At 54.0% G+C, this 26872-nt stretch overlaps 3 protein-coding genes across 3 annotated transcripts in view; 1 reads left to right on the top strand and 2 right to left on the bottom strand.

The window, feature by feature from the left end:
* The window catches only part of HAGHL (hydroxyacylglutathione hydrolase like), a 301833-nt gene that overhangs the window by 157701 nt on the left and 117260 nt on the right, over nt 1-26872 (bottom strand). The gene's annotated exons all lie outside the window — the stretch shown is intronic.
* On the top strand, nt 12811-13968 carry GNG13 (G protein subunit gamma 13). Its single transcript, XM_075719221.1, has 2 exons — nt 12811-12908; nt 13863-13968. The coding sequence occupies exons 1-2, from the start codon at nt 12811-12813 to the stop codon at nt 13966-13968; spliced, it is 204 nt and encodes a 67-aa protein (XP_075575336.1).
* On the bottom strand, nt 14516-26364 carry CHTF18 (chromosome transmission fidelity factor 18). The gene is made up of 22 exons (XM_075718821.1): nt 26283-26364; nt 25946-26134; nt 25659-25800; nt 25364-25556; nt 25137-25226; nt 24944-24996; nt 24593-24734; nt 23662-23874; nt 22766-22863; nt 22544-22667; nt 22244-22377; nt 21801-21894; nt 21628-21726; nt 21208-21338; nt 20746-20908; nt 20259-20483; nt 20009-20158; nt 19316-19446; nt 17027-17171; nt 15944-16060; nt 15086-15137; nt 14516-14675 (listed from the first exon to the last, which is right to left on the bottom strand). Exons 1-22 carry the CDS (start codon nt 26362-26364, stop codon nt 14539-14541), a joined length of 2904 nt encoding a protein of 967 aa, XP_075574936.1. The 3' UTR covers nt 14516-14538.

The raw sequence follows: 26872 nt of genomic DNA, 5'->3' as shown, positions 1-26872 counted from the left end.
TACAAAAAATTGTAAAATAGCTGTAGACGCTCATTTGTCTCTTTGTTTGATTTCTGTAGAAACATATCTGTAACTAAGTTAACATCTTGTTTGTGTTCGTGCTCTATAGTTATTCAGGGAATATAAGACGTGTTTTGGATTTTTTTCTTCTTGCAGGGTCTCCCTTGAAAGACGGTGTTCTAATTAAGCAGGCGCTCAAACTCCTTTACAGCAATGTGTCGCTCTACAGGAATGTGAGTCTGTATTAAAACTGTGTTTCTGGGGTCCATTGAGTGTTTCTCTGTATTACCCGTTCTGTCCAGTTACTTCTCTAATGCAAGGATTTACTATCAGAACTCTTTTCTCTCTGAATATTTCACACCTCTCTGAACTGTTTTAACTTTGTAAACAAATGTTCTGCTATGTTTCAGCCTAAATGCTGGAGTTCCCTCATCATGATTTTGGGTAGTAGCAGTTTGCTGGAAAAAAGTGGACACCTACATCCCCTGTCCCTGAAAGAACCACCACTTGACTTCCAAAAGGTAACTGAAACAATACTGTGAGATGAGATGCATTTGATGTGGGCATTGGCTCGTTCTTCTAAATACTAAGGTTAACTTTACAGTGCCTCATCAAATAGTCTTGTGGTATGTGCCAAATGTAACACTTTGCAGAATGTTGTGATTCGGGAGTGTTAAATGCAACAGTAAACAGATCAACTCTGCCTGAAGATCAGTGCCTAATACTGATTCTGTATCTTTTAATGTTGAGATGGATCAGATAACAAAATGGATAGGAAAGCAGTTTAAGAAAAATGTGTTCAGATAATCCTAAAGAGTCAGTATCTGGGTATTTTCTTCACAAGAACAGAAATAACTGTCTGCTAAGCACAGCAGGTTAAAATGAAGAGGTTATGCAATATGGTTCGGCTAGTGCTGTAGAGCCTCAACTTTCCTTGAGTATGATGTTGAACAGTCAACCTCATCTGTAAAAATGCTGAAAAAAATAAGTGAAAGCACATTAAAAAACCATCTTGGGCACTCTTTGTAGGGTGTCTGGATACCCTTCCTCTTTACTTGTAACTGATTACTTCTGTTGCAGGGAGTGCTCGCTGCCAGCGGTGGCCTTTTGGAGGAACTGAAGGCAAAAATTAATGTTTCTTTACCACCTGCTATTTTCTCTCCTCATGTAAGTGTGCACATGGCAACAAGGACACTTACCATTTGTTTTATTGTGCTTGAAGATACCGTAGTATTGAAAACAGTTGGATTATTATGAAAAGCTTTTAAGAGGGGGTTTGATTTTTTGAGGGAATCGGCATAAGACTGTTCTTAGCACGGTCTAAAGGCTAGAGCAGATATCTGAAGGTAGGAAAACTATTAGGGTCTGTTCTGGTCTGACACCATCTTCAACCTAGGACAAGTCTTACTACATCTCTGTCCAAATGTACGCATTTATAAAGCGTGAGGGTTGGTAATAATTGATTCTGTCTTAACTTCTCACAGGGTAATCTTGTGTTGTTTGACTCTAACTGGAGACTATCCTTTGAGACTTGACAGCGTGTTTGGCTCAAAACTCGGCATAGCTCAGAATTTCTAAACTTGTTTTGAATGATGGTTTCAAGTGTAGTGGAACATGCTTTAAAGATGGCTTGAAATGTATTCTGTATTAAATACGGTCGATATATCTAAGGAGCTGTCTTATTCTTTTTTACTTCTTCTGAGGAAATTACGTTTAGCTTACTCTCCAAGTATGTGACTCCTGGGCCAGAATTTTTTTCCCCTTAATTGTACTTCTGTTTCTGTGACGGTGTGAGACTTCATGTTTCTGTAAGGACTTTGAGAGAACCAGGTGAAATGTGCTATATAACAAAAGTACCTGTTTTCTTCCCCCTTCTTTTGGTCTTCATAAGATTCTTATGGATGTCGTGTCTGACATCCAACCTGTCTGATTGGAAGGGTAGTAACTTAGTGCTGATTTGACTGGATGCGATATACAAGTAGTGGGAAAGCAGGCTTTTAAATATATGTCGTCTGTTGATATCTCTTCCTGTAGTTGCACCATGAGGCTTGTCTTATTCTCGCAGTGCAAGCAGTACAACAGATGCTTTTTTGTGATCTTCCGTACTTGACTTCCTTCTTAGAGATAGCCCTGGCTTTTGGGGTGAGTCCTAGATATTGATTTCTCTTCTAAGAGATTAAAGCAAATTATATTTAAAACCTGTGTAACACCAACTTGGAGATCTTAGACACATTCAACTTGCGTTTGTTCCCCTTTACCTTTGCTGACCTTTAATTTATTCTGTTTTTTAAGAAATGTTTGGCAATTAGGTTAAATCACTGGTCTCATTTTGTCTCTTTCTAGAATAACTTCTGGGCTCTGAGGCTGTTATTGGACCATCTTTCCTACGAAGAACATGTTCTCCATGGCACTGTCAACCTGATTTTGAGAGATCTAAATTGTCAGAAAGCCACAATGCTAAAACTGTGAGTAAACGCCTGCTCCCTGAAGCCTCTCTGTTTATGGAAACAGTAAGAGCAGTCCCATAGCAGTAACGTTTAGCAGAAATATAATCCTTAGCTCTTTGAAACCAGCCAGCCCAGTGCTTTGGGTAAGTCAAGAATGCAAATAAGATGCTAGGAATCAATAGGAAAGTTGTCTCTGTTGAACAGCTGTGTTCTGTTTCCTGGCTTTATATTGCTTAGGTGGCAAAACCTTGGTCCCCAGTACGTGGGTGAATTCCTTTGCCTATTCCTGACGTGCAGACATAAGAAGATGCAATCCATTGGCCTGTTCACGCTGAATATTATCACAGAGAACCTGCATATGTAAGTGGGAATCTTCATCATAGCCAAATAGAAAATCATTATGTGTTGCAACGCTGATGGTAGTTTTCTCTTAACAGTCTTAACTCACAATTCATTCCTGTTTATAATTCTTCCCTGTTGTTAGCAATGGTAGAGATACTGAACACGATGTTTTGGGTAGATTTGAAATTGTTCTATATTACCTGTTGCAACCAAATGGCCTTCAGGCTTCCCAGTGCCCAGTGTTAGGAAAAACATGTTATCTGCTCTTGGCAACCCTGACCAGTCATTGTGATTACATATGCTACAGTCTAATTCTATTACTTAAATATCATTGTCATCAACAACAACCAAAAAACGTTAATTAGGACTTACAGCAAAGTAGTTACTGGACTCTAAGGAGGCATAATACTGCACAGAACTTTCTTTAGAGAAAATAGTTAAAAGTAGCTCAAAATGTGTATTATTGTATATCTACAAGAATACAATGAGTGTACAGGTGACAAGGTTTCTTTTAAATGTGTAAGAAATGCTTCACATGGTGGTGAGGGAGTAGATCCCCACCAAAAACTAAAGATTCAGGAACGTAAGTGCACTGTAATGCAAACTGGCGGCAGCATTAAGTTTCTGCCTGTTGTTCTTATCCTCTTTTGAAAAGAAGAGAGACCGCTTGCTCTGCAGCAGCACAAAGCTTCAGTGGGTGGGGAAAAGACTTCTGAAAAAGTCTAAGTACTTTATTTAGATTACAATTTATAAAAAAACCACTGACGTGTCACTTTTGAAACCACTAGCTGTTTATAAGTATAATCCGTGCTCTCCTGTGTTATGCAGTAAAGCATTATAGGCTTTAGAGTGATAGACTTTAATGTATTGACATAATAGTTTTAAAATTAATTAACTCTGTGGTTGTGGACCGGAAGGCAGAGTAATTGCCTGCTCTGGCACTTTTAATTCACACATAGCTGATGGCAGTGGAGTAATGTTGAGAACTCACTTCTTAGTAGCTGTCTTAAGTGGAAATCGTGGATATGTAAGTTGGTCTTTGTGAAAGGCTTCTGTCTGTTTCTTTTCTCCAGCCTTTGCTGTGTGTAGCTGAGAAAATAAAATACCTAATTTCACTTAGCTGCATATGATCTAAGCTGTATTTAACAAACTTGCAGTTCCATTGTCTTTTTTGTTTTGTGAGGCTTTACAGTATGCTCTAGCAGTGATCCAAGAGAATCTGATGAAATCCTTATGGTTTGTCTTAATTATTTTACTGTACATCTGATGCTGAAATCATCTCCATTTGGAAGTTGAAGTGAATTGTTGGAGTAGCCTTCTTGGAAAGCCTTGGTCAATGTGAAACTTGGAGTGGCTGAAACTGGGGGCAGGGGTGTCCCTATGAGAAAATGGATGACGAATCTGTATCTGTTTTTCAGGTGTCCATGGGCAAAGCATCTTTGCAACTTCTTTCACAATGCAGTGAGTATCTCTGTATTTCAGAATTTAACAACAAAGCATACCAATGACAACTATGTTATCAATTAGATATTTAAATGTATCATTTGATGTATCAAGTACATTATAATAAATGACATTGACATATGACATTAATATAAAAATTACTGAAATATACTAACTAATTTTTTTTTCTCTGCCCAGGGATTAAGGCACCTGCCTCTTGGCACCGCAGCTCATCATGAAGTCTCGAAGTTCATAAACATTTTTGAAAAGCTGTAATTTGGCAACATCTTCAGGAATGTTTTTCCAATTTGTCTTAATCTGAGAAATCTCTTCCTGGATTGTTCTGCTTTGGTTGTCATCTCCAAAAACACTCAGCAAAAAAACTGACTTTGGACAAATCCAAAAATGAAATCCTAGCTTAAGATGGGGAGCAGTGGCTGTATTTCAGCAGACGTGTTTTGGAAATTTCCTTTCTTGCAGGTCCATGTGTTAAGCAGTTATTTAAAGAGGTAGTGGGTTTAAGTTTCCTAAAAAGCTGGTCTAGAGAGAGATGCTGATTGGCGGGGGGGATGAGGGGAGAGAAACACGGATGAAGTAGAAAGTCTTTACTTCAGTTGTGTTGCACAGACGCGCTGTGGGCGAGATGTCCGCAGCAGAACGACTGCTGAGAGAGTGAAAGTTTAAAAAAGGAAAGTTGCCTCTCCACAGGTGTACAACAGCATGCATTCAAATGCTGCTTGCACACCCTCTTTTGTTTAGTGTCTAATTATAAAAAATAAACCACTCTTGAGGCTGAAGGACATTAACTGAAGCTTTCTTACTTGCTTCAAGAAACCAGATTCAGAGAGGCCTAATGCAGTAAATAGCTTGTTTTGTTTGTAAATAAATTTTTTAAAAAATCTAGTTTTCAGGGTTTTCCAGTTGTGGGGCTTTGTTTTTATTTTCTACAATAGGTGACTGTTAGACTGGTGCTGATGCCTCTCTGGGTTTCTCAAATCCTTATTATAATGGTAAGTTTAAGAGTTAACTTTTGAACTGTGGAGGTAGAAATAGAGAAATATTTCTAGCCTGGTTTATACTCTTCTTTGCCCTGCTCTGATACCCGTCTGCTTTGGTTTGGCAGTCAGGGGAAGAAAGAAATTGTATATGTGATGAACTGTATTTTGCACATTTAAGGCTTTCAGTGGCTTTTGCAGCTTTTGTTATCCTAAATAAGCTATGCTATTATTCACATTTTCTACAAAAGTGTACATGTATCTAAATCAACACAACGTTAAGTAAAACTGTAGAAATTCTGTCGTTGTCAGTTCTATTTTGGGGTGGGTTTTCTTGTTTGGTTTGGGTTTTTTTGTTTGTGGGGGTTTTTTGGGTGGGGTTTGGTTTGTTGGTTTTGGTTTTGCTTTTTTTTTTTTTCCTTAAAACAGTTGCTGTACCTTTATTTCGTGCTGTCCAAGTTCAGCCAGGACAAGCAGAGGTCAGAGAAGTCCCCCAATACTCAGAATTGGGTTCTGCTGACTGTCAGCAGGGCTGGCCACATGCCGTCTCCTTCTGGTCTGTGCTCCTCAAGATGCACTGCGGTGTTTCGTCCCGCTTTCCAAGAGGTGTTTCTTGCGTCTTCCTAATAACATGATCTTTCTCACCTCATCTACCTGAGTAGTAGAAGGTCCCTGTTCCTGTTATGGCTGAGGGGGAGAAAAAAGAGGGGGAAGGAGGCTGCAAACACTCATCTTTGTAGCCGCTCTGTCTGTGTTCTCTTTCTCAACCTGCAGTCCAGCCTGTGATGCTCTCTGGGCGCTCTCCCAGTAACGCAGAGAGGCTGGGCAGCCCGCTGTGCTGAAGGCTCCTGTTCCCAACTCTCCGAATTTTGTTACTCCTCGTGCCTGCTAGCGCCAGGCTGTTGCATCGTGCTTTGTCACTTTGCTGCAAGTATAAAAAGCCGACAGCAGAACCAAGTAAGCCCCAATATCAGACAAAACTTGGACAGGATGTAGACTTCGTTGTTGCCCTGTTCCGTGCCCCTGCGGGACTGGGCGCAGGAGGGAGAGGGAGCAGGTGAGGGCAGGCGGTTTCTACCCCTTCCAGCCTGGATTTACCATCACAGGGAAAGGCTAGGAACTGCTTATTGACTGTAAGTAAATAGCGTATCTATTCATTATTTATCTACTTCTGAATTTTAATGAATTCTAACAGCCCTTATAGTGAGGATTATACATAAAAGATCATGTCGTTATCTATAGTATGAGAAGAAGACTTTCTCTGAAGATCTGCACTTGACTTTGGGCGTAGGTTGGATAGACAGGTATAGTCATTATGATCGACCACAGTAGAAAACATCTTCCCGGCACCCTGAGACTATGACTAGTATAACCCCAAAGGTAAACTGAAGGCTGATCTTGTCTGCTTTGTGCCAGGTACAACTGAGATGAGCAGAGCTTATTAAAAATTGAAATGCGTAGTTTGGAGAGGGAAATGGGCACCTCAAGCTGTGTCATCTAAATATTCTATTTTAGCGAAGGGAACTGCTGTTTTAGCAAGTGTGTGTACAGCTGATACGGCCAAACAAGAAATAGAACATTTGCGAGTAAGTGCCTGTATTGAAAATAAAATTTCATCTGCAAATAGTGAAGCAGGTTTATTGTTCTTGAAGTCTGGAATGGGAATAACATCATCTAGCCCAGGAGCATAATGTACCCGGGGGCCAAGGGGCTGCTTGGTTGTGGTCAGCACTTAACAGACCTGTTCATCACCATTGATTTGGGATAGGGTTTCTGAAGTACACTGCTAATAAACTCATTGTTTACGGGCCAGAGGGGGGAATTCTCAGTGAAATATTTAAGAACAAATGGCGTGGTCTAGTGCTGCCAGTAAACCTGTGTGGCTCTTCCACCTCTGCTCGAGGGCCGGAATGGTGATGCATGTCCAAGCTGGTTATGCCTGGACATGGCAGCTGAGCTCTTAGAATCATGGAATTGTTTAGGTTGGAAAAGACCTTTCAGATCATCCAGTCCAACCATTAACCCAACACTGCCAAGTCCACCATTTAAGGGGAGAGGAATAATTTCATGTTTCCTGGCTTGCTGGCTGGATTATTTATAAATAAAGTAAAAACTGGGAATCACTAAGGTTGGAAAGGATCTCTGAGATCATCAGTCCAACCATCAACCCAACCCCACCATGCCCACTAAACCATGTCCCCAAGTGCCACCTCTGCCCGTTTTTTGACACCCCCCCCAGGGATGGGGACTCCCCCACCTCTCTGGGCAGCCTGTTCCAATGCTTGACCACTCTTTCCATGAAAAAATTTTTCCTACTATCCAATCTTGCTGGGTCTGAACAGAGAACTGGAAGCATGAAGCAGGCAGCCTCACCATCTCAGCAATGTGGGCCGTGGTGGATTTGTATGATAAAACTGTCAGTGAAGTTCATGGCCACGGCGCCGAGGGTGATGTACGGGGCCAGCCCCAAACGCGCTGCCTCTGCCCGCGCTACGCTTCCCAACCTCTGCCGAGTGGGCTGGGTAGCGTGCTGATACCATTTCTACCAAGGACGCTAATTAACCTGCTAAATGAGTTTATCCCTTCGGAGTGCGCACCGGAGAACCGAGTTATCTAAAATACCATCCCGAAGAGCGCCGTAATTAGCAGCTGGCACTGAGGGCAGACCCCGCGCTTCCCAGGGACGGCTCCGCAGGGCGGCGGGGGGCTCTCCGCTCGTTGCTGGCGCCGTGTCCCCTCCTTGGGTGACATTCCTTGGTCCTGCGTGGCGTGGCACGGGGCTCCGTATGTCGCACACAGTGGCCCCTTCCCTGCCCGCGGGCCAGCTCCTGCCTGGGGAACTCCTCTTCCCCTGCTCTCACCCTAAATGACCGGATGATCTTAAAGGTCTTTTCCAACCTAAACGATTCTATGATTCTATTCTATGATTCTAAATAACGCAGGGACAGCAATAAGGGGTGGGATGCGCGTCGCTGCGCGGCTGCCCTGGGACAAAAAGGAGTCGCGCTCTTCCAGCTGCCCGCCCGACCAAAAATACTCTTTTAATAACCGGACTACGCAAAGTAAAAAAAACCCAGCTCGTTGCTGGCTGCCAGATTAACAGATGGCTACCGTCATTAATATTGCAAACCTTCAGGAGTTCATAATTCTTTAATCTACAAAGCCGGTGGGGGTACGGAGCGCCAGCCCTGCAATCTGCCGTGCTGGGGGCTGCCGCCCACCGCGGCCGGGGTCCCCCCAGACCCCCGAGGGTTGGGCAGCCCTTGCCGTGGTCCTGCCTGCTCGGGCAAGGGAAGGCTCCCTTGCTTGAGGAACCCCCCTGACTTAGGGCCGGTGCTGATAGCGGCTCCGAAATTGGCCGGGCGCTGCCCCGCTCAGCTCTCGCTGCCGGCAGATTGCGGAAAAATCCAGGGAAATCCAATAACCCGTCTCCAGCGTCGCTCCAGCCTTTCCCGTAATTGTTTGGAGGCGGTGCGGGGAGATTACGCTTGATGTCAACAGCCAGATAATCTGGGGTTCAGGGCTCCCTATCGCTGACCTCGTTAACAGGCACCCGTGGTGTTTGGGGCACGGGAGCGTGTCCTGAGCCGCGGCCGCCCCGAAGGACCCCGCGCCACGCGGCTCTGCAACAAATCACAGAATCGTTGAGGTTGGAAAAGACCTTCAAGATCATCCAGTCCAACCATTAACCTACACTACCAAATCGCACTCAAAGAGAAGCCCGGCACTGGTGTTGCAATAAAAATATGTATTTATTGGTTCCTTTGGGTGGAAAAAAGCTCGTGCTGCGGCTGCAGCGGGCTCAGAGTCCGGCCCCAAACAGCTCCATCCATCCCCGGCCAAGCCCCAGACTCCAGCGTCCTCCCGGAGAAGTGCGGGGGCCGGCGGCGCCGAGGGGCTGTGGGGAGGCTGTCACCGGCATCGGCCCAGGGCTGGGAGGGCGCGCGGCACCCTGCCGCCGGCCCCATCGCCCTCCGGCTCGTGGCACGGAACGGCTTCACGGGAGCCCGGCACCCTGCCGCCGGCCCCATCGCCCTCCTGCTCGCGGCACCGAATGGCTTCACGGGAGCCCGGCACCCTGCCACCGGCCCCATCGCCCTCCGGCTCGCGGCACCGAATGGCTTCACGGGAGCCCGGCACCCTGCCACCGGCCCCATCGCCCTCCGGCTCGCGGCATGGAGGCCGGAATGGCTTCGCCGTCGCCCGAGGGAGCCCGGCACCCTGCCACCAGCCCCATCGCCCTCCTGCTCGCGGCATGGAGGAATGGCGGCACGGAGGCCGGAATGGCTTCGCCATCACCCGAGGGAGCCTGGCACCCTGCCGCCAGCCCCATCGCCCTCCTGCTCGCGGCATGGAGGCCGGAATGGCTTCGCCGTCGCCCAAGGGAGCCCGGCACCCTGCCGCCAGCCCCATCGCCCTCCTGCTCGCGGCATGGAGGCCGGAATGGCTTCGCCGTCGCCCAAGGGAGCCCAGCACCCTGCCGCCGGCCCCATCGCCCTCCTGCTCGCGGCATGGAGGAATGGCGGCACGGAGGCCGGAATGGCTTCGCCATCACCCGAGGGAGCCCGGCACCCTGCCGCCGGCCCCATCGCCCTCCTGCTCGCGGCGCGGAATGGCTTCGCCGTCACCTGAGTCGGTGGCGCAGGGCATCGGCCTCCTGCTCAGCGCTGTAAAGGCTTGCTGGAAGAGACACCCGCTGTGTGCACGTGCACATGCATGGACGCATTATGTGTAGTGTATTTATGTGCATCATACAATTTATTGTATATAATACATATAGGACATATAAATACGGTATGACATGATATGAGATAAATTATATCTTCTATCTACATACACACATAAATATAATATGTATATATATTTTCCAGTGCCATACATATTGTATTCATATATATGTGTGTGGGTAACATATGTGTGTACACACAAACTCTCTCTTGGGTTTTTCGTGTGTGTGTGTATATATGCTGACGTAATACAGCATCATATCATACCATAGCATACCATACCATAGCATATCAAGCATATCATATATTATATATCATACCATATCATATTATACCATATCATATCAAGCATATCATATATTATATATCATACCATACCATATCATATTAGCCCATACCATATCATATTATACCATATAATATATTATATATCATATTATACCTTATCATATCAATCATATTATGTATCATATCATACCATGTCATCTTCTAGCATATCATAGCATCTCATATATCATATCATCTCATATATCACATCATATATCATATCATACTGTATCATATATCATATTATAGCTTATCCTATCATATTATACCATACCATACCCACACACACACGTATTTCCCCTCCAGCTGGGGCACGGCGGGCTTTGCTCCCCAGGAGCGGGCTGGGGCTCCCGCGAGTGGGGCTGGGGTTCGGCAGCGGCAATTCGGGTGGGCCCGGGCAATTTGGGTGGGCAATTCGGCAATTCGGGTGGGCCCGGGCAATTCAGGTGGGCAATTCAGCAATTCGGGTGGGCCCGGGCGGCCCCAGCCCAGCTGCGCTGCGGGGAGGACAAACAGCCGCCCCCACAGACACGGGAAATATTCTTCTTTGTGGAAACCTTGCTTTGCTTTTTTTTTTTTTTTTTTTTTTAAAGCAGCAAAGCTAACCTGAAGTTTATTATTTTTAAATTGGTAGTTTAATGAAGGGTGGGGCAGGGGGTTTCCCTCACTTCCCAGTTTTTGCTTTGCATCAGTTACGTTGCCTTTAATCAGCTGCTAACTTTTTCCACTCCAAGTCCTTCATTATTATTTTTTAATGTTGTTGCACTTTTTCCCCTTGTGCTGATGTTGCCCCTTCACCCACCATATGTTTCGTCCCCAGCTGCTCACTTTTTTGCATTTATAATTTTGGGTTTTGGGGCTTTTTTTTTTTTTCCTTTTCCCCTTTTTCTAACTAACCCATCCCCAGGTGCACCCCGGTCTCCCTGCCAGCACCAGGGAAGCAGGAAGAAACACAAAATCCAGGGGCAGCACAGCCGGAGCAGCCGGGGGAAAGCCATGGTGGGGCTGGCTTTGGCAGGGATGCAGGCAGGGATGCAGGCAGGGATTCCGGCAGGAGCAGGGACTCCCTGGGGTGCCGCCGTGTCCCACAACATTACCCCCTGCTACTTGGAGCCCTTCTGTCCCTTCAGGCTACGGGGGGGGCTGGGGTAACCCCATTTTGGCAGCTCGGCCGCCGGGTACCGGGATGCTGCCTCCATCCCGGGCACTTGTGTTCAGCAGAGCCAAATCCCCCGGGAGCAGCGGGGGGAGGATGCTCCCATTATCCGGCTCCTGCCGTGTTGGAGGCAGCTGGACCAGCCGTGCATTAATAGATTACACAGAGGATTAGGGCTCGCCGGCAGCAAGGGGAGCGCTTGCGGGAGGCAGCGCGGGCAAGGCCAGGGTGGTTTGGCGAGCCGGCGGGGACGGACGCAGCCCCCACTTCCCGCTAACACCTTTTCCAGCCGAGGTAGGTGGGATGCTGCTGGGATGGCTGGAGCGGGGATGGGGGTACTGGTCCCCATCTGCTTCCAGGAGAGCCCCCAGCGGGAACCAGGAGGCTGGACCACGGGTGCAGGGGATGCTGGGGTCTGGGTGCTCACCCTCCTCCCACGGCCGATTATTTTTCCTGGGGATTCTCTGTGGAGGAGCCGAGCTGGGGCAGCCCATGCAGCTGCCGAGCCGTGCCGGTGCCTGGCTGGATTTGAGCCATGCCGGTGCCTGGCTGCATTTCGTGCCCCAGTGTGCAGCACCCCCAGCCCTTGCCTGCGCCGCGGGCTGCAGCCTGCTCTGGGGTGCGGGACGGGGAGCGTGGGTGGCCCTGGGGTTCAGCCACCCCGGGTGCAAAGCGATGCTGCCGGGTGCTGCCCTGTGCCTCTGCGTGCTGGAGGGTCTGGGGTCACGGCCGGCCACGGGCAGGGCAGGTCCCCTTGTGCCACGGATTCTTGCGGTGGCACACACTCACAGAAGGTCTCGTGCAACTGTGGGCACAGCTTGTGCCCCGTCAGCTGCTGTGCCTCAGTTTCCCCATCATGCACGCCCCAGGGCCGCTGCTGCAGGCCGGGTGGGGCGGTGGGCTTGCTCCCCAAATCAGAGGCGCCCATCCACGCGAGCCATTTCCAGGGCTGTGTACGCAGCCGTGCAGATGCCCAAAAATCCCTCCTGGCCCTGCAGCCGGGCAGGAGAAGGACGGACACCTCCCCAAATAGCCTCCGGTTGCTATTTGCTGCTCTCCACCCCAAGCAACGCTACCATCCAAATTGCAGTCAAATTGTGGCTGGGTCCTCTGGTTTTGCATGTGCTCGCGGGCATGGCTACAAGAGAGCAGCCCCGTGCCAGGCTTGGCCTTACAAAAACAACGCCGAAAGCTCCCGGAGCCATGGGCTAGGGTTGGAACCCACCCCCGGAGCGCGGCAGGGTGCTGTCCCCATCCTGGGGGACCCCGCTTTTGGGGGGTGCAGAGCTGGGGGGGGGCCGGGGCGAGGTGTGACCGTGGGAAACGGCTCCAATGTCCTCGTGCGCAGCCCTGCAGAGCCCCCGGCTGCCGCCATGGACGAGTGGGACCTCCCGCAGTGGAAGAAGGAGGTGGAAAGCCTGAAGTACCAGCTGGCCTACAAGCGGGAGATGTCCTCCAAGACAATACCCGAGTGAGTGGGTGCCCACCCTCCCCTCCCCTCCCCGCGCCCGCAGCGGGACACGGCTTTGCACAGGCGGGAGCAGAGCCCAGCTCTTCTCCATCCCCAGCATCCCCCTCCAAATCACCTGCGGGCTCCCAAAACAAGGCGGGTTTAGAGATTTTTTTTTTCAGTCCCCTTACAGTTCTTCACGCCGCCCAAGCGCCGGTGGCAGAAACCGCACCAGTGCCGGTGCCCACAAATCCCCCTGTGCCAGCTCCTCGCCAGCCGCCCAAGCTCCGGTGGTGGCGGGGACGTGGCAGCAGCCGTGGGACCCCCCGACACCCAGGTACCCCCGGGACCCCCCCAGAGCTCCGGGCTCAGCCGCATGAGTGTGCAGACCACCCCCTCCAGAGCTCAAAAAGACTTAAATCTGGAAAACAAAGTCAAGGAAAGGTATTTCCCTGCCCAGTTTGTACCTCACTGCTCCTCGCCGTGGAGGGGCTTGGGACAGCCCCCCCCAGTTAACCCAGCCTGCTGTCCCATCGCTCGCTGGCCTCTTAGAAGGGAGAGCCAAAAAAGAGGAGCTTTAGCGAAGAAGTTTTCAAACACAACGCAAAGGCCACCCCCGCGCAGGCAGCTGCAGACACTGGGGAGAAAAGGCGTTTTAGAAACCTGTGCTCAGCTCCTCCAGCCAAAAAGCAGGTGGGTGCACGGGGGCTCGCGCCCACGCTCGCTGCCAGCAGAGCCGGGTGCACCCCGACATCCCCGCCTGCCAGAGCAGGGTGCACCCCAGCATCGCTCCCCGCCGGAGCAGGATTTACCCCGGGCACCGCGGCTCTCCGCGTTTTGCTGCTGCAGACACCACGCAGAGCCCCCGCACCCAGCATCCCTCCCGCAGGGCAAGGCGTTGGCAAAACGCTTCGCTGCAACGCAAACCCGCTCCGGGGAGGGTCCGTGCCCACCCCTCCGCTCCCCTCTCCGCAGGTTTGTGAAGTGGATCGAGGACGGCATTCCGGAAGACCCCTTCCTCAACCCGGAGCTGATGAAAAACAACCCCTGGGTGGAGAAAGGCAAATGCACCATCCTCTGAGGGGTCGGCGCCCGCCGCCCTCGCTCCCCCACGCTGAATGTACACTTTTTTATTAGCTAGCTTCCTAATATGACTACCTGAACAAAAACCCTACCCTCAGCTTGTCGTCTTATTTTTAGTAGTAGAAATGTTTCTTTTTTATACAGGGGGAAAAACACAGGGGGTGGGCAGGGTGGGGGGACGGGAGCAGCAAAGGTTCCTGCTGGGTTTCCTCCACTTAACCTCTGCCACCATTGCCAACAAGCTGGCAGCCCTTCGAACTTGTCAAGGAAGCAAACTTTTATAAAAATAGATTTCGATATTCTTCTGTATACCGCAGGATGTAATTTTGCAGCAACACAGGCAAAACATGACAACTAAGGGTTTATAAATGAAATAAACAGAACGCTACTTCACAATTATTTTTTTTTTATATATACTTTATTTTTTTTTAAGCAAACGAAGTGGGTATTAAAAAAAACCCCAAAAAGCCAGGATCATGCAACACACCCCATCCATGGGTTAGAAAGTCAAGTCAGCTTATCCCTTCAGTTCCATCTATATCATTCCCTGGGCTTCACCTCTGCCCTGCTAGAGCAGGTCCTTGATGTAGATATTCCTCCTGACGGCATTGGAGACGCCCTCGTTGAACCGGAACCAGACGTCGCTCTTCCCCACGGCCTTTCCCATCTGGCTCTCGATCAACTCTTCCTTGGAGGCCTGAGGGGCTGCGAGGGGGACAGATAGACGTCAAAAACTTGCAGAAACTCTAAACCTTCAGGTTACAGCCTGTGCCCAAGGCTGCATGGGGTTTGCGAGGGGCTGATGCTGCCATGTCCCGGATCCTGCAAGCACAGCACCCACAGCCGTGCTCCCCAGCTCAGCGTATCTGCCGGCTCTTTGGCTGCTGCCAGAATCCAGCGACCTGCCCGCGGGCACCCCCCTGGGGTCACTTCACTCCATCTCCCCTCCCCACCCCGCGGATATCCCCGTGCTTAGGGGACGGAGCCCCTCTGTGGGGTCCAGGCACTGCGTACGAATGCAGGGACCCCCCGGCAGCACCCACGGCCACCCCGTCCCTCTGCCACCCACCCAGGGCTGGGGCCACCTGCGACCACCCCATCCCTTTGCCACCTACCCGGGGCCGCCTGCTGCTGCCGAAGTGGCCGCCCGAAGAAGTCGGTCTCGGGCTGTGAAAAGCAAAAAGCAGGAGGTGAGCGCGGCTCTGTCAGCGCCTGCGTTTATGGCTCGCGTTTGGAAAACAGCCAAAATCAAACCCTGGTTGTCTCTGGCAGCTCGGTGCAAGGCTAGACCCCAGGGACACCCCGCAGCCCTGCCGAATTTTACGCTAACTCAGCCCTAGACAGTGTCTAAGGCGGTGCCGAGGAGCCGTCACCCCACGCTCAGGGCTGCGCCAGCCGCCTTCCCCCTCCAAGCACCCGGCGCAGGAGCAAGGCGCCGAGCAGGAGCCGGATGCAAATTCTGCAGAAAGGGCCAGCGGCCTTGGTAAAATGCAAACTGCATTCAAAATGGGGTGGGAAAAGACAAACTGTAAAGGTTCATCGCGCTAAAGCGGGTTTTTCTGGATGGCCAAGGTCTCGAGGCCGAGCCCCAGCGGAGGGGGGGTGGCAGGGGACCACCTCTTGCTCCTCTTGGCTGCTATTGCGATGCTGATGTCCCCACAGCCCCCCGAGCCGCGCGTCTACCTATCCCCCCGCAGCTCCCACTGAGCCCAAATTCAACTATTTTAACTCACTCCCATCTCCTCCCTTCCCCATCCCCAAACGCTTCGCGGGACACAGCCGTAATTGTCACCCAGATCGAATTCATCCCCATGCTGTAAACCCAGCGACGCAATTACAGGGACAAGTGGCGCCAAACTACTCTATTAAAAGAAACTGTGCTAAAAATAAATAAATACCAATGGAGACAGCCAGTCTCTAGCAGCCAAGGTATGCGCCGGTAGGAAATTAGGTAGGAATCGCAGCCCCCTCACCTTGTCCTCCACCGCCGCCCTCCGGACGATGTGCTCCAGGCGTTGCTGGTGGTTGGGGGGCATCGCCGGCCCCGTCTCCGCTCGCTCCCCCGCCGCGCCGAGGCCGTGCCCGGGCTCCTGCGGGGAGGAGAGCCCTGAGCGAGGGTCCCCTCGGGGCCGGCCGAGCTCAAGGTTTGGGCATCCCCCCCCCGGTGATGCACAGCCTGAGGGCAGGACGCTGCCTGGCCACCTGTGCGTCCCGCACACCCCCTCTATTTGCTGCCGGGTTTGATTACAAAATCCAAACGACTTCTCAAGTATTTTTTCATCATTTTCTGTCTCGCAGCAGCACGCGGGATTAGCCCCGGCAGCGCTTCGGGCACGTGTGTGTTTGCGGTACCTTTCCCTGGGACCTCACGGTCGGCAGCGTGTAAACAAGAAGCCTTCAGGGATATTTTTGCAGCGTCTCTTTGCCCCACGCATCCCCCGAGAAAGCCCTTCTGCTGCAAGAAGGGGCTCTCGGGGATTAATTATCCCTGTGGCACCAGGGCAGGGCAGGCACCGGCTACACCCGAGCCGTTTCTCAGCCTCCACGTTTGCTCGTTTCCACCTTCTCCTGCCCGCCGCTCCACAGAGGGTTTCAGTGGTGGGCAGAGTAACTCTGCTCCTCCCGGGGGCTTTGGGACCTTTGGGAGAATGGAAGCAAAGCAGCACGGGAACGTGCAGGCAGGAGAGAGCAGGTCAGCTCCCCCGCAGACACACACAAAACGCAGCCAGATAAAAATTCCCATCCTGTCGCAACCCTCATTAGAGAGTTGAAGGGTTTAAAGCTTTTAACTCACAGCGAGCGGTTCTTTCCAGAATTCCTACAAAAAGATGAGCCCTTCGGGCACGTCACCCCAGCGCAGCCGTGCTGCCCGAAGGCAGATGTGCAGGCAGACGGCTGCGACTGGGGGGGGCTAATCCTGGATTTCCATTTGCAGAGCGAAAGCCACCGGCTGCTTTGGACAGACCAGGTCCCCCCACAGCAGCCCTAAGGACTTTATCCCCCTCCACAGACCCGCCGCCCCCCTGAAACCACGGCACACCGCGAGCCCTCCCTACCTCGCCCAGGTTTCGCGCCTGCAGCAAAGCCTCCGTCCTCCTCATCTTCTCCAGCTCGATCTCCCTGGCGATGAGCTGCTTGGCCTGGTAGGTCAGCTGCCTGCGAGCCGGCAGGTCCGGGAACCGGCAGACATCCTCCACGTTCCTGCATCGCAGAGGAGGGGAAGCAAAGAAAAGAAATCAATACTGAAAATAAAAAAAAGCACGAGGCAAACCGCAGCCTGACACGGGCACGGAGAGACCCGCCGCCCTCCCAGCCCCGTCCCCCCCAGCCTTTCGGTGTGATCCTGGCCACGGTGCCTCAGTTTCCCCATCGCCACCCTCGCCGAGTCCGTGCGCGACGGCACGCTAGAAGATGCCCGGCGAGCGGTGCCAGCTGCGCCGAGCCAGGTTTTTGCAGGGCAACTCAGCTGAATGGGAACTCAGGAGGGATTATGTGCTTTTTAAGCTCGGTTTTAATGCAAGAAGGAGAAAATCGCAGGCGGGTCTGTGCCGAACAGATTGCCCTGAAAAAGCCAAAGTCACATCACAGCTCGGGCGTGAGCTGCACCACGACCCCTCACGTGAACCCCGAGGTGCCCACAGGGGGCTGTTTAATTGAGATATGGCCACGAACACTAATTTTGGCTCATCAGAGCAGTTTTATTCTTAATGGGCTGGTGCACCAGATCTGGGCTTAGGCCTGTTTCAGCACAGGGAAAGCCCAGGCGCAGCCCCAGCCAGCTGTAAATTCACCTTCAATATTATTCCCCTTAAAATAAAGGGAACAAAGTCGTCTCATCTAGAAATCAGTTGTCAAACCTATGATTTAAAAAGTTTTAAAGAAAAAACGCACTTGTTGACAACAAGTCTGTTTGCCAGAGAAATGCTGGGACGTGATGTGCAGGTGCTGCCGCGACGTGACACCCCTGCGGTCCCCGTCATCGCTGCGCACGGCATGGAAACCGGCTCAGACTTCGCGAAAAAAAGCGAAGCGAAGCGAAGCAATGCGCCTGCTTGTGCCACGGAGCTCCCAATGTCCCACGGTTCCCCCACGGCCACATTTTGGTGGCACAGCCTGGCATGGGGAGGGCAAGAGAGGACGGCTCTCTGCAGCCCCTGCAGCTCCCACAGGCCTTTCCATGGGAAGAAGGAGAGAAGAAAAAAAAAAAAAAAAAAAAAGCGCTTCACTGTAATTAGATACAGCTGTTTGATTTAACAGAGGCTAATTTTTGTAATTAACTTTGCACCAGGAAGACATTAGCGTTGCTCCTAGCTCTGGTCGGGTCTCTATTACTTCACCGAAGCCTTGGGAGCGTTTACGAAGCCTCGGGAGCGTTTACGGCTCCACGTATACTTACAGCACGAGGCTCACAAGTGGCCGGCTGTTAACGTACAAATTAACCGCGGCTAGTGACCTCCTGCGTGCAAGGTGCCCGGGTGGACCCGCTCTCCCCGGTTGTCACAAGCCCCTGGCAGCTTCAGTCCCTCCTCTGCCAGCTCTGGCGAGAGCCAAAGGCAGCTTCCTTAACTTAGGGGGGGTTTAGACTGGATATTAGGAGAAATTTCATTACGGAAAGAGTGGTCAAGCACTGGAACAGGCTGCCCAGAGAGGTGGGGGAGTCCCCATCCCTGGAAGTGTTCAAAAAACGGGCAGACGTGGCACTTGGGGACATGGTTTAGTGGGCATGGTGGGGTTGGGTTGATGGTTGGACTGATGATCTCAGAGATCCTTTCCAACCTTAATGATTCCTAGTTTTTACTTTCATTAAAAAATAATCCAGCCACCAAGCCAGGAAACATGGAATTGCTACTCTCCCCTTAATTGGTTTAGTGGTGGACTTGGTAGTGTAGGTTAATGGTTGGACTGGATTATCTTAAGGGTCTTTTCCAACCTCAACAATTCTATGATTCTATGACTCTTCCTTTCCTTTAATCCCATTGAAGCAAAAGCAGCCCTGCTTTGGCCTCAGCCCAAGGGGGCGACGGGGGCAGCCAGACCACGCTGCGGGTGGAGCAAAGCCAGCGGCAGCCCTCAGCACCCGCAAGGCTTCGGGGCTCCTCCTTTGAAAAAAAAAAAAAGGGGCAAAAAAGCAGGAAATCCCTGCAGAGCTGCAGAAAGTCAGGTCCCTGCGGCCGTCCCAGCACCGAGCAGCTCACACCAACCCAGCTGCCATCGCCAGAGAAACCTCTGAGCTCTAGCTGCAAGAAACCAACGCCGTGCCACGATCCCTTCGGGCTCAGACTCCTTCCTGACCTCTCTGCTGTTATTTTCGACGCCTACGTCTCCTCCCCACCCTTGGGACTTACGGGTCGAGCTTGTAGATGTACTGGCCCTCGGGCAGGCGCTCCTGGTGGTAGGTGAGGTTGTAGGCCAGCATGGTGCTGATGAGGTCTGCCAGCTGCTGCTTCTCCTTCAGGCTGTAGAGCTGCGTGTTCACCTGGGGAGGAGCGCGGAGCCCAGCGAGGGGAGAGCATCACTCACCCATAATAACTTTTAAACATAAAAAGAACCTGAAGCATGGGGTTTGTCTCTATATGAGAAAGGACAGTTAATACCCACGAGGCTCAGACCGAGTTTAGTTTCCTATTAGGGACACAGGGACGTCACAGAGCAGGGACAGTCCCCTCCGACGGCCCAAAGGGCAAATGCACACACGCAACCCCGCGTGCAGGTGAACCAGCTGCTGGAAGGAGACTGCGACGGGCCCCCAAATCCCTGCTCGGACCAAGCCCGCGCCCTGGGTGCGGGGGTCCGGGAGGTGCAGGACACCCCCGCCGTGCACCAAACAGTCGGGTATCTCAGTGCCGCGTCCCCGGCTTCCCTCTGGCTTCTGCATCAGCTGCAATATCAAACCAACCCCAAATTTGGGACAGAGGTCTGGGATAGGGTGATGCAGCGCAGGGGATGTGTCCCAGCCCTCATGGCGGGGTTTGCAAAGGGATACGTCACCCGGGCGGGATTCCTGCCACCGCAGCGAGAGGGGGCCGGTGCGCACTCACCGGTCGCAGCTTTGGGGCGATGATGTCCAGCAGCAGACAGAGCACCTCCAAGACGAGAGACCGCTGCCCCGTGCGGCTGCGGGCGCTGGGCGTTATCCCCGACACCATGGAGACGACGAGGTTCTGCATGTGGTTCAACTTGGCCAGGGCCTGGGCAGAGAGGGCAGGGACGGCTCAGCCACGGCTGCAACCGCAGATGTCCCCGCGGGTGACGGAGCCGGAGCCACGCCATGCCCTCCCTGCTACTTGCCTCGTGCTGGCTGCTGGGGTAAGCGAGACGGGGGATGCTGGTGGCCGCGAAGAGCAGGTGGAAAGCCACAGGCAGGAAGGGCAGGTATCGCATCAGCTGGAAGCTCTGTCCGTGCAGGACAGCCTGGCTCAGCAGGTCGGAGAAGCCCAGCCACTCCAGGGCCAAGCACACCGAGCTGAAACTGGAGTCCCGCAGCTTCATGTTCAGGAAATTGTCGTAGAGACCCTGGAAGCGGACGCAGGATTAGAGACGTCCCAAGGCTGGGCAGACGGTCCCGTCAGAGCTCGCCGCTGGGATTCTGAGCTTCCCACTGAACCCCGCTCCAGCACAACACCCCAACACTCCGTAAAAAATGAGCGCAATCCTACTGCAGGGAGGGATTTCCCAAGGTACCCCCCAGCCATGACCCCCTGGATCAGGAGCCGCCCTTGATCTGGACAGCATGGCAGAGGAAGGGGCCCGGCTCTTCCCCCTGCAGCTGCTCTACCTGGGCAAGTTTCTCCGGCTCCCCCGAGGAAATGGCGAGGTGCAGGATACGGTGGAAGCGGTGGGAGGACGTGTTGAAGGCAGCCGTCCCCCCGAGGTGCAACAGGTCCTCGTCGCCAACCAGGAGCTGGGCTGGCAAAGCGGGGTCCATTCCTATCCTGTGCCTGCGGGGAGCCCGAAGGGAAGAGCTCAGGGTGCCCCGGCGCTGAATGGACCAGCAAGGAATAGTTGGACCCTTGAGAACTGGACTGAAGGCAACGCTGATGCCAAATTATTGGGCGCTAAAGAGAGCGGCCAAAGAGCATCTGGACACGCAAATCTGCTGAAACGAAGCTGGGTCTGCTGCAGGGCAGACCAGCTCTCCAGGACCTTTCAGGTTCCTCCACCACAGGTCTTGCAAGCAGGTCAGGGGATACCACGAAGCGGCGTGCCCCAAGCAGACCTAATAAATCCCCCCTTTTACCTTTGGACCTTTGGGAGCTGGAAGATCTCTTGCCAGATGGAGAAGAGCCCCTTGTTTTGGTCCTTCAAGCCGATCTTCATCGTCTGCACCATCTGCATGCTCAGCTCCTTCTGGCCTCGGCCGTGCAAGAACTGCAACACAAGCGAGGGGCTGGGGGGGCCGGGCACGGCGGGCAGGGAGGGGATGCCCACAACAGCCAGCTGGTGCTGGGGAAAGCCAGAGACAGAGGCACCTCGCTCTGCTGTGCTTTGCAGGGGAATCAAGGTTAAAAGTAACCCAGGGGACAGGGCGGGCATTTTAGGGATCTGCCTGGGACAGTTTTTTTTTTTTTTTTTTCCTTCCATCCCCATCCAAGCCCAGATGAAGTCAAGAGCCGCAGCAAGTCCGTATCCCCCAGAGACCTCCCGGCAACACCAGTACCTGCAGGGTGTTTATGCAGGAGCGGATGTCGTTCTCCGTCTTCTCACACAGCGCCAGCAGCGCACCCGTGTCCGCCCGCATGCCCTGCCGCAGGGCGATCTGCGGGAGAGGGGGGTCAGCGGGGAGGGCCCCACCGGCCGCGGGGGCGAGAGGAGCCCTCGGCCGCACCGCACCTCGCAGAGCCGCTGGGCGAGCCGGGACGACGCCGTCCGAGGGAAGTTTAGCAGGAACGATTGCTGCCGCAGCGGCCGAAGGGCAGGGACGTACCTGGCAAAGGGAAGCACGGGGGTCTCTGAGCGACCCTGGCAGAGGACGAAATCCAGCTGTTTAGCAGCTGCCTGTACACCACTGCACGCTTGGGCATCCACAAGCGTGACCACGCGCTCACACCCAGCTACAAATCACCCCGGCGGATACAAAACCTGGGGGGGCGGGTATTTCAGGAAACTGAGCGCGTTGTGCTTTTACTTTTCATAAAGTACTTCTAAACCGCGGGTTCTGATGGCAGGTAACTCGGCGCAGGAAGGCTTTGGCTGGAGGCAACAGCAGCTGCCTCCTCGCTTGGGGCAGGGGTCTCAGCTCTCCATCCCTCCCCGGCCACGCAGGCGATACTAACTGGTCGTTGCAGATGCAGATGATGGGCCTCAGCAGCAGCCCGCCCTCGCGCCGCCTCCTCCGGCCCGTGCCGGCCGCCGCCTCGCCCTCCCCGTCCTTATCGTGGATGATGTTGAGCAGCACGTTGATAGATGCCTTGAAGGGAAAAAAAAAAAAAAAAAAAAAAATCAAGGACAGAAAGGATGAATTCTTGCTGTTCAGAGGCAAGAAATCACTCCTAAAATGGAGCAGGGGATGAGCTGCTAAGAGGGCAAAATTAAGCGGTTAATGCAAAAGGCAGCCAGATCCAGGCTGGGCTCACCGCGGGCGCGCCGTCTATCTCATCGATGATCAGGCAGTTGGGCTTCTCGTTGCCACCCAGCACAGACTTCATCTGGGTGGCAGCTTCGATGCGGGTTTTGAAAACCTCAGGGCTGCGGTCGTCACTGCAAGACAAGCCGGTGCCAGGCCGCCGTGGCTCGGCATCACCTCCGGCACGGCACCGCCTCCGCCGGCTCCTGGGGCAGGGCAGGGCCGGGCTCACCTGGCGTTCATCTCGACGGCGTTGTACCCCGCATGCTTCGCGATGACGTGGGCCAGCGTGGTCTTTCCCAAGCCGGGCGGGCCGCAGAGCAGGGCTACCTGCGTCAGAGAGGTAACGTCAGCCCGGCAGGCAGCGAGGCAGGGCTTCCTCCAGCACCGACCGAGGCTGCCACGCACGGCGACAAGGCTCTGCAGCCTGCGCACGCGTCTGCTTCAACCCCTGGGAGCTGCTGCGCTTGTTTGTAGACATACTGAGAAAAGAGAAAGTCACTGGAGGAAGGAGAATATGACTGAAACCCCCAGAGGTGACAGAGTCATCCTGGTGGCATCTCTCATGCATACGTTTAAGTTTGCAGGGCAGTAGATAGAAAAGGCTGAACCAAATCCCTCACGCTCCTGAGAAGCAACGCTGTTAGTATCTGGTTTTGTTTCCCCTTTTTTATATCCTCTCACTGGACAGGCTGAAGCTGGTTAGCTGGCCCAGGTATGTTATCTCTGCTCCCTTTAGCAGTTGAGCATCACTGCTCTTTTCAGGACGCAGAAACTCTTGCTCAAAGGAGTGTCACATCTGCCCTGAACAAATAAAGTCAAGACCAGCCTCTGCTAAAAAGGGTACATCTTTCTTAAAATCATAGAATTTTTTAGGCTTGACAAGACCTTTAAGATCTTCAACCAGCCCATTTAATCTGGCTGGAGGAAGTCTGTTCCCCTCCCTTTATTATCACATTATTCGAGCAGAAACAGAAAAAGAAATGAGAAAAGCCCATAACCACTAAGGATAAACAAGGAATCCAATTTCTGCTAGAGCTGTACTGGAAGACCCTGCTCCTCACCATGGTGGCGGGATGAGGGGGATAGGAGAGGAGACCTACCACAGCAGCCTCCTGTCCTGCTCACCTTGTATTTGGGTCTCTTGTGCTGGTCCAGCTCAGCCTCCAGTATCTCCTCTGTGAGCTGGACCTTCGTTTTCCACTTATTCTGCTGCTCCTTGGGCTGGCTGAATGGAGGATGAGCCTCAGCGCTGGGCTTGGCCTTCTTCACAGCCTTCTCCTTCCCAAACACCACCGTGTCCCAGAGCTTGAGCCACTTCAGAAGGCAGCGGTTCGTGTACTGCACGTCGGGCAAGAAAGCAAGCAAACCCTGTTGAACCTCAGAAGGATCTGGCCGAAGACAGAGCACGGCCTCTCCTTCACAGCTTAAAATCTGCTGTGGCGAGCAGAGGAAGGAGCCGAGCCCGGGGAGGCAACGCAGAGCGTGTCTGCCGGGACAGACCTCGAGCGCATGGCTCGTCACCCCCGCCATGGGAGAGGCTGGCCAGGTTTCCTCCCGGCATCTCTGTGGGACAGCCTGGGAACGGGGCTTCCCCTCCCGGCTCAGCCACCATCCTGCGGGGCAACTGAGGACAAGTGGCATCGGCCCTAACCCTGCTGTCCCTCGCCTGTCTTGGCTCAACCCAGCACTTCTCAGCCTCTTCCATAATTTCCAATTCCCTACAAAACTTCTAATATTAAAAAAAAAAAAATCAAAATAGCCAACAATTCCTGGCTAACGTCCACCCAATCTTTTTTGTCTTATTTTGGTCATCTTCCATACTCTTTTTTTTTCAGAAGATGCACAGCCTACAGCTGAAAAACCCCTGCCCCGAGCTCTCCGCAGCAGGATTGCTCCCAGGCAGGGCTAGCACGGACAGAGCCCCCCCAGCCGGCGCTTCCAAAAGCCCCACGAGCAAAGGCAGCGCCATAAAACCACGATCCCACAGCATTAAGGAGGGTTATAAAAGCGGTAAGCCCACCCAAACCCCCAGCCCCCACTTATCCCAGAACCTCACATCATCACTGAGCAGCTCCATGTAGCGCCGGGGAGTAAACTTGTCCACCCAGAGGCAATGCAGCGCAGACTCCTCCTCAACTGCCGGCTCCGCTTCCCCGGTGAGCTCCGGGCTCTCGGCACTGGTTTGGCTCTCAAGGCAACTGCAAGAAAGAATTAACTTGCCCCAAACCACCCAGGGAGCCGGGGCAGGGCTGAGAATCACACCCAGACTTCCCCAGCTGGGGATGCTGAGGGCGAAAAGGCTCCTCTGCTCGCAGGTCCCCAAAACTTGGACCCCACTGGAGCACCTTGGGAGCTGCATCCGACAGCGTGGCAGGGACAGGAGTGGGATTTCATCCCAACGTCTCACCTGTTTATTATGTCTGTCAGCTGCTGCGACGCCTGCAGAACACGCCTTCGACGCTTGAGCGCAAAGAAGGTGAGAGGGGGGTCAGAGACACCCCGCTAACCCGCAGCCAGGGGGAGCGGGGATTCAGGAGCCAACGCTGTGGCTGTCCAGGGGTGGCAGGGGAAAATGGGAAGGTGGGTGTAAGATGTGATACCTCTTCATCCACTTGTTCCTTCAGGTAGGAGAAAGGCACCCCCAGCAAGTGGAGCGGCCTGCGTGCGTTCCAGCCGAGGGAATCGGGGAGCTGCGAGGAGCAGAGGACACACGCACCGACGTTCACGCTGATGCTCAGCACAAACATTCCACCCTTCATCGAAGATCCCCTCCTGAACTGGGTGGAGGTCACAAAGAAGCAAGCCTGGCCTTCAGATCCTGCCTTACCTCCACCCCTGTCCTGGAGGAATCATCCCTCACGACCATGAAGACCCTGGTGCCCTCGGTGGACGTCACGTTGATGTAGTCCTCCAGGATGGGTGGCCGCTTGAGGACCCGCTTCTTCTCGGAGGGCGGCGTGATCTGCAGCGGGGCCATGCCGCTTATGTCCAAGCAGTCCGAGCTGGAAAAGACCAGATTGCTTTAGCAGGGGCGAGGGAAAGGGCCCTTGAACCCCACCTGGGGTGGGGTTCAAGGGCCCTTTCCCTCGCCCCTGCTAAAAATGGGGTTCAAGGTGGCCAACCTGGCAGTCTGGGGAGCAGAAGGTGCCTCTGAGCCGGGCGCAAGCATGTCAACATCCCGGAGGACATCAGAGGCCAACTCATCATCCACACCAAAGTCAAGCTTCTTGACAGCTTCCAGGCGTTGTCGCTTCGGCTTCGGGGCTGCGTGAGACACCAGGGCAGGAGGATGAAGAGGAGAAGCAGCCTTCAGCGGCAGCCTGCACAGGGGCGGGGAGCGGGGTCAGCAGCACTCAGGGATCCATCAGGGCTGCAAAAACCTCTGGCAAACCCGCGCCTCGAGTCAAACCTGCTGCGGGCGATGGCGGGGAGCCTGGTGGGGCGCAGCCCCGGTCCCTCTTCCTGGCCTCGGTGCCCCCCGAGCCGTTGCCCCCGGTGGAGTCCCCGGGGGGGTCCCCGGGGGGGTCAGGCTCCTCCGGCAGCTGCTCCCTGCCCCGGAACTGGGAGATTTTGGGGCCAGCGGGTGGAGATGGGTCATCTGCAAGAGGCGTTACACGACGCCGCCCGTCACCGGAGGGCACCCGCAGTGGGGCGGCCACCGCGCAAAGCCCGGTCCTGCCCGCCCGCTCCCTCCCTCCCTCCGCCGCCGCCCCCGGTACCGGACACGACGCCCCAGCAGCGCTCACCTCCCAGCTCGGCCAGCACCTCCAGCTCGGCCGCGAACCGCTGGTAGAAGCCGTCCTCGGGGTCGGCCTCGGGGCCCGCCATGGGCCGCGCCGGCACCGCGCTCCGCGCCCGCCCGCACCGCGCTTCCGGCCGCCGCCGAGCCGCCGCTGATTGGACGCGGCGAGCCGGCCGGAAGCGGCGGCGGCGGCGTTGATTGGACGCGACGCGCGGCTGGACGCGGCGGCGGCGGCGTTGATTGGACGCGACGCGCAGCCCACGGCGCCGCCGGTGGAGACGCGATGTAGGCGCTCGCCGCCCGGCCCGGGAACGGCGCGGCAGGGTCGGCCCGGGGAGCGGGGGGACGCGGGGTCGGGTCGGCGCCGTCCCCTCCGCCCTGCGCCTCCCCTCCGCCGTGTCCCGCCTCCCCTCCGCCCTGCGTGTCCCCCCGCGCCCAGATCGCGGCCCGGCCCCGGCTGGCAGCGGGCGGATCGGCGGGACCGGGGCTGGGGAGTCGCGGCGGGAGCGGGGTGAGGCCGAGCCCCACCGTCGGCCTGGCTCGGCCCGGCACCGTGCGGCTGCGGGGCCTCCGCGCGTGAAAGCGGGACGGGGA

Source organism: Pelecanus crispus, chromosome 11 (genome assembly GCF_030463565.1).
Source record: "Pelecanus crispus isolate bPelCri1 chromosome 11, bPelCri1.pri, whole genome shotgun sequence".
Classification (NCBI taxonomy): Eukaryota; Metazoa; Chordata; class Aves; order Pelecaniformes; family Pelecanidae; genus Pelecanus; species Pelecanus crispus.
Note: the sequence above shows the minus strand (reverse complement) of the source record. Positions and strands in the feature narration are given on the sequence as shown.

Coding starts and splice junctions, on each gene's coding strand:
- CHTF18 (XM_075718821.1), bottom strand. CDS start 26,364: ATGGCGGGCCCCGAGGCCGACCCCGAGGACGGCTTCTACCAGCGGTTC. Junction 19,447..20,008: donor TCGCCCCAAAGCTGCGACCG/GTGAGTGCGCAC, acceptor GCTCCTCCCCAG/GTGAACACGCAGCTCTACAG. Junction 15,138..15,943: donor GGGCGGCGGTGGAGGACAAG/GTGAGGGGGCTG, acceptor TGCTTTTCACAG/CCCGAGACCGACTTCTTCGG.
- GNG13 (XM_075719221.1), top strand. CDS start 12,811: ATGGACGAGTGGGACCTCCCGCAGTGGAAGAAGGAGGTGGAAAGCCTG. Junction 12,909..13,862: donor TCCTCCAAGACAATACCCGA/GTGAGTGGGTGC, acceptor CCCTCTCCGCAG/GTTTGTGAAGTGGATCGAGG.